The sequence below is a fragment of the Mercenaria mercenaria genome, unplaced genomic scaffold (genome assembly GCF_021730395.1).
Source record: "Mercenaria mercenaria strain notata unplaced genomic scaffold, MADL_Memer_1 contig_3215, whole genome shotgun sequence".
NCBI lineage: Eukaryota > Metazoa > Mollusca > Bivalvia > Venerida > Veneridae > Mercenaria > Mercenaria mercenaria.
Genome location: NW_026461335.1, coordinates 57,876 through 69,235, shown reverse-complemented (window position 1 = coordinate 69,235; position 11,360 = coordinate 57,876). Strand labels below are relative to the sequence as shown.

The window sequence follows — 11,360 nt, the reverse complement described above, 5'->3', positions numbered from 1 at the left end:
AATCCTTTGTGGGTGGGGTTAAATAACCAAGTACAAAATTCAGTCACGGTATTATCACCCCTAAACAACATTTCCCTGGGTTCAGGTATCGTGTCGCAGTGATCGCATGGTTCCGTTATGTCTTTACGGATACATTCATTGCAAAAGCGTTGAGCATAAAACAAGTTTGGTATGTGCTCGCTTGGATCGAACCGACTCTCAAAATCAAAAAAAGATTTAATCTGAAGGACCTTCAGATTCAGGCGAAACATATTTTGGTATATGACATTCATGGTTTGGTCCAACAATTTCCTTACAATATCTACATTTCTTAGACCTTGAACAAACATAAATTTTCTTTGTACCTACAACAATACAGACATGTTTGACATTGCCATACAGATTCACAAATATTTTCTTTTTGTGACCTGTGATTTGCTTATGCTTTTGATAACATTCAACACTTTTAAAGGTAATCCTACAGTCACTACAAATCACCTGTGTTCCAGGTTCAAAGAGTTCCGTTGAGTAACACCGACAAATGATTTTACACTTGTGCTGTTCTAGATTGTTATAGCCAATGTCACAGTATTCACAATAATAACTATGTCCATAGAACCCCTTGATCGAAGTGATGGTGTCATAATGTCCTCCGTAGTGGTATGCGTGTATCACTTTACTCCCTTTCCTCATGATGGGTGGGGTAAACACCCTTACCATGTTGGGTGTGAACCCTGATAATGTAGTCTGGGTAGAGTTTGGCCTGGATTTTCTGGTACTCCCCTATTCCGCACGGCTGATCTTATCCGATTCCAACACTGTCCAATAACGTTTGAGCCTCTTTCTGTTGTAAAGTTTCCTTAGATTGTTGTATCAAATGTCATGGTTTCTTCCATTCCTCGGTATTTGATTTTTGTGCATGACATATACCTACAACAATGGATCGTGCTAAGCACATGTTGTCATTAGGATTGTCAATTTGTATGGCACTCCGTTTAAGTTGAGTCATGTTCTCTGTACTGACATGCGATCCATGATGCATATTACGTCTGGCTTTGCCGGTTCCTTCGGGCATGGAAATATGAGTAATTTCGGCATGCAGTTAACCATCATGAATCTTTAAATCTTCATTGCTTTGCATGACATTTTCAATTTCTTGAATTTCTTGAAGCAAAGTTTCCCCTGTCACTGCGAAAGCATTATCAAATGGGACGTGTATTCCAAGTTTCAAACCGGGATGATCAATAGTGACTCGAAATTTATCTCTTGGCTTGGTCTGACACCCATCTTTCATCTTGTCTGCCATAGCATTGAATAGTTCGTAGGTAAAGTCATACTGCTGGTCATAGGGTTTGAATGTGACATCATACACTTTACTTTGAGTCTTGAATTTTATTGATTTTCACTCCATTCTGGGTGTAATGTTAAAGTAGTTGCATGCCAGGTCGTGTCGTTTCTCATCGTGTTGATCTTGCCTTGCTTGTTTACGTTTTTCTTCTAAACCCTCACGCCGTTCTTTTCTACTAGCTAATATTTGTTTCTTTTAGTTAATGATAAACGATGCTTCTTTAGTTCTTTTTCATCATCTTCGCTGCTACTCGAAGTATCTGAGTAAGGTACTAATTTACGTGGTGCTGCCATATTTGCCTGTGCAGAAATGATACAAGTCCCTTGATGACTATCCATTTATACAGACAGAAACCAAGCTGGTGTGATGACCTTGAACAGTTCTATAAATACGGGGACTGCCAGCACATAGACATTAGCACCTGTAGAGAAAATAGGTGGGATTGATACCATGTACTATCAACAACCAAGGGACGTGTTATTAAAGAAATTAAAGAAGCATATCAGGGCTATGAACTGGTTGATCTACAACAATGGAAAAGACGTTTGTTATAACTGAAAGGATGAAGGACAAGTTGCCAGTCAATGTCCCAACGAGCAAGCTACATGAAGAATCTGAGATGTTACTACTGTAACAATTAGGACATGTTGCTAACAAATGTCCCACTCGACAAGCAGACGATAGCAAGGACACACCGGTGACGTAGCATGTAGACCATTACTTCCACCTATTGGAGGATTCTCTGACAGCGTACCACCAACACCACCACGCAAGTACGAATGGTCATATATTGCAGAGCCAAAGAAAAACGACATAAACTTTGACTTTGGCTCTGTACCCTCTGTTGATCCACGACAAGGTTTTGTTCAGCGGAAGCCAACTGAAGGTATACAAGGTATCAAGAAAACAAAAACACATAGGGCATATGGTACATTCGATCTGATCATACCAACTGTGCCTCAGGGGAATATGGTAGAGAATCAGGATACTCCACCACAAACCGAGGAACAGGAGGCTAAGAAGGAGGTTAAGAAGCGTTTCATACCCAAACGAAAAGCTGGGGGAAAAAAGAGCCAGGGAGAACCCAAGCAGAAACAGCCGAAGTTATAAAACAGTGACATTAACTTTAACATACATATAGTTGTATGTGTTTTTTTCTTTATAGCTGTATCTTGAATAAAATAGTTTAGAAAAAGATAGATAGATAGATATATAGGTTTCGGTAAAAGTGTACATAAAACAAAGCATTATCAATAAGATGCATGTGCTAAAACAAATAACAAAAGCACAATGACATACAAATTGAGCCATGTAGTGCACACCAATACCAGGGATAACACAACAAAGGGGAAGTAACTTTCCGCTTATTTCCATAGTGGTCCCTGATATTGGAGGCCTGACACAGAAAATCATGTATAGTGAGAGATCAAAATTATTAATAAATTAATTGGATAGCACATTTATCAAAATAGTCACATGATTAAGAATGAAATGCATCACAGAATAGCTTTATACACATAAAATTGCACAATTTCAGTTAAGAATGACAGACTAGTTACCTAGAGAATATCACAGGCCTTAATTTGTAAAAACTGAGTAAATACGATAAATTGGTATTTCTTCAAATCTAAAATTTTTTTTTTATAATTTATTTTTTTCTCTTTTATGACATAAATCATACAAACACATTACACTTGTTTTTGTACAATTCTGCAGACCTATTAAATGATAATAAAACAGAAATAATATCTTTGAGATACATAAAACAATTGCAATTATTTCCCGTTCAGCTTTGTTTATAAAATTGTTTTATATGTCAAAAAAAGATAAATAATGTATCCACTTTGCATGATAAGACGCTTAAATTGAGAAGAAAGTTAACACTATATAAGATATAAGTAGAGAAAAAAACCATAGAGTATACCCATGTGCGCTCTTGATTACCTTTAAATAGATTATTTCAAATATGTTTTCATGTGTCTCAGTGATGTACGTAGTAAGGATGCATACTTAAGACTTAAGAAAGGCCATTTCTTTAAATGATAATCAAGTTTATTTTGCATGATTGCTATTTCTTTTTCTAGACAAATTCTGATATTTAAATAGAATAAGAACTGGTTGAATACGGGAACCTTTTGTCTATTTTTCATTTGAAAAATAAAATATTTCATCAAAAAAATCATGAAATTTATGATATCGCTTTTTAACCCCATTTGCACAATGCCAAAACTTATACATTCTAGATTGAACAGGCACGATATTCCCTTTTCTGCAAGAAAGTTACTAAGTCTATTCCACAAAATTTGAACATGATTACATTCCCAAAATAGATGTTCTATACTTTCCACTTGCATGTTACAAAAATCATGTAAGTTTGTTCTAGACAATTTCATTTTGTACAAGTACTTATTTGCTGGAACTATTCGCATTAAAAATTTATACTGGAAGTTTCTAATTTTTGTGTCTATCGTTGCTTTAAAAATTTGTCCATAAATTTTGTTCCATTTTATGTTATTGTTTTCAACAGTAGATCCCCATTTCTTTTCTGATTATTTCTGGTTTAAGTTTTACGTTGAATTGTTTGGTGTATAGTAATTTGTTTGGTGCTTTTGCTGCCTGAATTTTATTAAGCAGGTTGTCTGTAGTAGTGTATATAATGTTTTCTTTTTTAAGTGATTCTTTTAGGTCCGGCTTGTCCTGATGTGTTGGCTTTGTGTGTGTGTGTGTGTGTGTGTGTGTGTGTGTGTGTGTTCCTTTGTTTGTTCGTTTTGTCCTAACGTGTTGACTGTGTGCGTGTGTGTGTGTGTGGTGCACGCGTCTGCGTGCTGTGGGTTTCGTTTTGAGGAGGCTGCGGTTTTGGTGCGTGGCATTCCCTGTTTGATATTTGTCTTTGTTTTTTAATGCTGGTGATAATTTGATAATATTTTAGGAATTCATTATCTCCCAGACTGTATAAGTACTTGAATTGTTCAAAAGAATAAAAATCTTTTTTCCTGTAATCAAATAAGTGTTCTAAATCTTTTATTCCTTTTTCATACCATTCTTTGTAATAAAATGTTTTATTCCAATTCCTTATGTCTGAGTTGTTCGTTGTTCCAGATTATCTGTTTTCCACTTATGTCATTCAATTCAACCTTCTTAATGGTATGCCATGCAATAAGAACATCTTTAAGAAATGAGTTGTTTTTACATATGTTTTCAATGTCTTTATCATTTAAATTACATTCAAATACTAACTTTCCCCCTGTTGTTTTGAGAATTGCGTTATAGAAAGTACCCAAAATCACACTTTCACTGTTACACATAAATCGTTTTATCCAACAGGCTTTTATCGAGTTCAAAAAACACTTAATATTTATCATTTTAGTCCTCCTCTCTCGTAATCAAGTTGTAGTACATCTCGTTTGATTTTTTTTTGTTTATTGTTCCATATAAAATTATACATTATCTTTATTATTTCCTTTAATTTTCCTTCAGACGGACTTGGTAAAACTGTAAAGGGATATATAAGTTTCGGTAACGCAAAGGTTTTTATCACTGTAATTTTTCCTAGTAATGTAAGTTTTCTGTGTTCCCATTGTTTCAAACAGTTTTTAAAGCTATTTAATTCTGGGTCTAGATTAAGGTCTACATTTTTATTAATATTGTTCGAGAATATCATACCAAGTGTTTTTGCCGATTCAGATGTCCAATTAAATTTTTTATCATTACACATTTTCATATCTGTATTTACTTAAGATCCCGCTCTTAAAATTGTTGATTTATTGAAATTAAGTTTTGGTCCCGATACGTATCCGAAATTAGTGATGACATCAATAAGTTTTTCGAATGAGTTTTTTGTCCGTTGTTTAAGAAGGTTGCATCATCTGCAAAAAGTGTTTGTTTAATTTCTTTACCATTGATCGTCACTCCTTTAATAGAATTATCAGCGTTGATATAATTTGCTAATAATTTATTGCATATTGTGAAAAGCAGAGGTGACAGTGGACATCCTTGTCTTACACCCCTCTTTATTGGAAAGGGTTCGGACAAGTTTCCGTTATTTATAACTACGCTACTTATATCGTTGTAAAATAATTTTACCCAATCAATAAAAGAGAGACCAAAATTTAAGTTGTGTAAGCACTGAAACATGAAAGTATGATCGATGTTGTCAAAAACTTTTTCAAAGTCTGCAAACAGTAGTAGGCCGGGTCAATTTAAGTTAGTAAATATTCCATAGTTTCAAATAGTAACCTAATATTTTCATCTATGTATCTGTTTTTAAAAAATCCTGTTTGTGCTTTATCTATTATGGAATTTATAACTTTTTAAGACGATTCGCTATTGATTTAGTTGCATTTTTATAATCAACATTTAAGAGACTTATAGGGCGCCAATTTGATAAAGATAATATATCTTTTCCCTCTTTTGGTAGTAATGTAATAATACCTTGCTTTTGTAGGTCTGTTAGTTGTTTTGTTCTATATGAATAGTTAATTGCTTTAAAGTAGTGTGTTTTATTTGTTTCCCAAAAAACTTTATAAAATTCACTAGTAATCCCGTCTGAACCAGGACTCGTTTGGTTTTTCATTTCTTTTAAAGCTTCTAAAGACTCATATTCAGTTGAATACCCTTCACATGTTTCCTTTTCATTTTCATTTAGTTTTTTTATATGCTGATTGAAGAAGTCATAATCTGTTTTTATTTTTGGTCGTTTTGAATACAAATTTTCATAAAATGATTTTTCTGCTTTAAGAATTTCGAATTGATCATTTATTTCAGCATCTTCAATTTTTATTTTGAATATGTTTTTCCTCTCTGCATTTTTTTTTTCAAATCTAAAATTTATGACCAATCATATTTTAGTCGAAAATATCAAGAGGCCTAGATTTAGAATATTTTCTTAACTTTTTCTTCCTAAAATGCAACTTTATCATAGACTTTCCTCCAACAAAATGAACTGTTTGTCCAGTGTCACCCCTTATATTTATACCTATTTCATCAAAGTTGGATTTGGAAATTGGGATGTAATGTAAATTTAGAAATTCTTCGTGAATATGATTTGAATCTTTCTTGCCCGGTTCAAATGGAACCACACGAAGAATGGGTGCCTCAATATCTCCCAGAAAAGTAAAATCAGCCAAATCAGAATAAATGAATAAATGATTTGTGCCAACATTCAAATCCACACCGTAAGGAAAAGGATGTTCATCTGTAGGATAAACATCTCCCAGATGTTCACTCTTCCCTCCGAGCTTAAGTAATAAACTAGGATGGAAATGTAGACCTACATGCGGTGTATTAGAATTGAACTTGATTCGTCTCAATGGTTTTGAATAACCTATATGAAACACCATTGATAGTTCACGTAAAGCGTCTTCTATATTTTCCTGAATGACATTGTCAACTTAATGAATGAGATGCTCTGGAGTAGAATATACCCCTCATTTAATACAACAATGAAAAGTATATTTATCATTGACTTTTTTTACATTTGGGTGACAGTTTATCAAATTTCTTTCCAAGTTTGGGACTGGTTGTAACAATCTGAAATACAGATTCCTCTTCTGTAACATTTATGATTTGAGAAGGAATAATGAGCTCAACCAACGCCATTTCCCATTCCTCTTTATTTTTTTTTTTTTTTTTTTTTTTTTTTTTTTTTTAAATAGCTTATTTTAGTAAGAAATTTACGCGCATGTTTTACCTAATAGTAAATCATTTGTCATTTGTTATTTATAGGTTGGTTTTGATAATAACAAACTTTCATACTGTCAATATAACACACTTTCATACTGTCAATATAACAAACTTTCATACTGTCATTCCTCTTTATTGACGTGAATAGGTTTAGGTAATTTTGTTTTAAATACACTTTGAGTATTATTGGGGAATATTTCCATAGAACTGTCACTTAAAATGGTAATGTAAAAGGAATTCATTGTTGTGTTTGAGGTTGTGATACAGTTGTTGTTGTTGATGCTGAAATGGTTTTATGAATTTTAAACCTGGGGTGGGTAAAATGTAACCAAGTGTGCTGCTGAGAAGAATTAACCAAATCCGGTCTTGTGATTTTAGGCAAAGTTGAATGATAGAAACCACCAACACAAAATAAATGGCAAGAATCTGTGACATGTAAGTAAGTCGGTTTTTAGCTTCGCGTGTTTTGGAAAGCGTGGAGTTGCTAACCTGCACACTGACTGAATCTAACTGGGGCATGATTGTGAATTATATTTGCTTTTATACGACATGACTTCCTGGAATCCAACTGTCAAATTTCTTTGGATATCCTTCCCAGTGGACTTTATTTCCTTTAACTTTTTTCCCACCTACGTTCCTTGTGCGGCGAGCAAGAACTGAATCAATTTCATAGATTTGATTATCTTTTATAGTCTGAATTTCAGGCAAGTAGAATGAACCTTCGATTTTTTCACCACTTAAATCTTCTAACTGAACCGTTGGCGTCGAAGAATGGCGTAAATAAATGACTTTGAAAAGTTCTTTAGTCCAATTGGGTAGATAACCTTTATCAAACGTTCGCTTTGTTTTATTAATACGGACTAAATCGCCTACTTTAACAGGAAGGGTTTTGGACTTTTGCCTTGTACCAAATAGATGTTGTGCAACCTCAGGCTCTGTATCAACAGTGACGGATGCTGGAGTTCTTTGAATGCTCCGATGGAAACTATGATTATAAGCATGAAGCAAATCATCTAAAATATCAATGTAACGTCGCGTTTTTTCATGTGTGAAATATTTCCACATACGACTTTTCAGACTTCTCTGAAACCTTTCAACAATGCTCGCTTTAGTTTCAGGGTTTTCTGTTGTAAAGAAATGAATATGTTTTGACTTTAAGAACTTTTGAAAATCTTTATTTTTGAATTCAGACCCTTTGTCAGTTTGCAAGGACTTAGGAGAGCGAGCCGAAGTTTTAAGTATGGACTCAAACGCTTGAATCAAAGTCTGACCCGTTTTATTATAAATTGGAACAACCCAAGCGTATTTCGAAAACACATCTATCACACAGAGTAAATATCGATATTGGTCGTTGTCTTTCATTAACCTTTGTAAATCAGCTAAATCAGCTTGCCACTGGATATCAATACCCCCTACACGAGTTTTGCGCCTTCTAAATTTTCGTCGGATAGGTTTGTGTAAAGTGTATGTTTTTTGTTTTTGAAGCCAAGTTCTGACTTTCTTTAACGATATAGATGGTTTATGTTTTTGTACCGCCAAGTATAATTTTTGGACTCCTGCAAAACCGGCAGGGTGTTTAGGATCGTAATAAATTTTAGAGAGTATTTTATTCAATTTACCATCCATGTTAATATGCTACCCAAGTTTGAGACCCAGAGGCTTGAGGTTCTTGTTTTATAACCTTTTTCTGAGGGGGTGGTGGTGTTGGTGGTAAGTAGGAACTGGTTTCAAAATATTCATCCCCATCATCTTCATCCCCGGAACCGTCTCTATTCATCCATAACCAACGCTGTCTGTTGCCATATTTAGATATTTTCTTTGTATTCTATCATTTTTTTAACAAACTGTGTTTTGCCTGAACCACTTGGTCCCGAAATAAAAATATTACAAGGATGTTGAAAATGTAAACTAGTTTCCATGATGGTTAAAATGAAAATGACAATAAATATTATGATATGTATTTATTTATATAACTGTAAAGAAACAACAAAACAATATCTGTAAAACATGCGGTCATTTTACATATCCATCGACATTTCATGACGTTTGTTTTTTTACATATTTTGAACAATGGGGGTTTAAGGTCAAATATGGGTTCAGCATCACTGGAAGAACATTCCCCGTTTGCAATATTTGGTTTACAATAGCGGTACAAAAAATCTATAACATATAGATTTTCCAACACTTCATCTTTCCATTGTAGAAAGGTCCATTGCCGTGTTTTGACGTCTGGTAATTCTTTATGAAACTGACACAAGAGTCTCAGCGCTTCTTTAAATTCAAGAAACATCTCAAATCTCACCAACTGCCTTTTAATGACGGATGGTGTTATTGTTTGCATGCTTGGTGTTACCATTTGAAAAGCGTAAATTAACGCTTTTCTGTAAATAGGAGTGTCTAAAATACGTCTGCTCATCTCTAGGATTACAAGTCAAATGAATTCAAACGCCGATCCCACTTTTTTATTTTGTTAATAACACTGCTATTATATTGTACATATCTTATCCAGTCCTCTTTGTTAATTGGATTCATGTCGATTTTCACTTCATACATGTCTTGTATGTTTACAGCGAATCGTTTGAACTTCTGAAATGTACTGTCCTCACTTAACCACTGACAAATCTGCTCTGTACTTTCAAGACGTTCATCTTCAATAATATTAAACAACGTGTCTTTATATAAATTGAAGTCCAAAATATAAAATAAAGACACAAACAGTTTAATTTCTCGTCTATGACGGGGCCTGTACATGATTCTCTTCTGCAAGCATTGAATCCAAAATGTGTTTCTTTCCTATCGAAAAGATGGCCGGACACTGACTGCGAAGATACCTTTTTGTTTCATTTATAGATAAGGACGATTTAGATACAAAACACCGGTCACCGATGATTTGTTTGGCCATGAATGCTGATACAGGTTTCTCAAAAAATATCAAGGAAAGGAAACGAGTACACAACAGAAGAAGATCCAAATGAACACCTCGATCTCGTGTACTGAATTAACCAAATGTAATTGTCGACTCCACCATTCCTGTGATTCAGTGATATGTTGTTTATTTCATCTGGAGTAAAATCACATAGGGAAAAAACCCATAGTTGTGAAATCATATTTATCAGTCTATTATACATAATTTCAATTTTCCGAACAAGACGCCTCCTGTACACCAAGCCAATATCATCTCTACTTTTAATGTCTTGCAACAAATCTAGCATTAGTGTCAGCCCTTTTTCACTATCTTCATATATCGTGCAATTAGAAATCCTTTTAAACTGTTTCATCAGCCATACGTGAATAATTTCTCGTTGAAATTCCACACCTTTTTTAGACATTTGTACAAGATACTTATAAATCATAGCACCTATTTCTGGTGGTAAATATAAACCCACATCTACTTGTAAGCAAGCCATCTTTTTAAAGTGTTTCAATCATTTTCTATGTTGATGGTTCGAATGTTGAAGTCAGAATGATTTAGACTGTCGGAGCCAACCCCTTATATCCATTAGGATGGATCCAAATCTATTTCTTCCATTCCACTTGTTAGGATGGATTGCATTTGAATTCCACATATCCATTCCGATACCCCAAATATTATCTCGTGGGTTGGCCTCTACGAGGATTTTAGATCCCGTGGCTAGAAGAAGATTTGTTAGATTTTCATTCTGTGTGAACTTCAGCCAATTTGCTTTGAAAAGCACTTCTGTAGATTGTTGACCCCATTGTTTCGCATTAAAGTTCTCTGATTTCATATTTCCCAAACGTTTCATCTCGTAAGGACTTGTCGTGTTCATGATACACATAGCACGATCCTTTTCTTGACATTGCATCATTTTTGTAAATTGAAAATATTGCTCACTACATACATAAACCGCACTGTTGTCAGTAAAACTTGATTTGTACATGTTGCTGAAAGGAGTTTCTCTTCCATAAAAGAATATCATGTCCTCTGTAACTCTAATGTTTTCATTATATCCGTTTGTCTTAAGTAATAACAAAACTTCTTCTGTTGTTGTTAATACCATTTTCATTCAATTAAGTAAATGCCAAGCTTTATCAATACAACATTCTGGTTCATTTAAAAATGCCCAACGTTTTTCATGTGAAAAAGTACCACCCCTTTTCCAGTCGTTTATATGTAAAAGCACTCTTTCACTATAAGTAACGAAAATTGTCCAATCCGTCCTGTTTACAGCTTCAAGGTTTATGTTAGCTTCTCCTCCTTCTACTGCTTTTGTTACAAAGGCTTTAAAACGCTGAAAGGTGTCAGGTTCATTTAACCATGCACGTATCTGACGCTTTGATCTCAACCGTTTTTGTTTTGATGTAATGTGAAATAAAACCACAGCATACAGTT

The 11,360-nt window shown here is 34.2% G+C and overlaps 1 protein-coding gene across 1 annotated transcript; it reads right to left on the bottom strand.

The window, feature by feature from the left end:
* Positions 1–10,467: 10,467 nt before the first annotated feature.
* On the bottom strand, positions 10,468–11,028 carry LOC128552844 (riboflavin biosynthesis protein VVA0006-like). Its single transcript, XM_053533904.1, has one exon. The coding sequence runs from the start codon at positions 11,026–11,028 to the stop codon at positions 10,468–10,470; it is 561 nt and encodes a 186-aa protein (XP_053389879.1).
* Between the last annotated feature and the right edge of the window lie 332 nt (positions 11,029–11,360).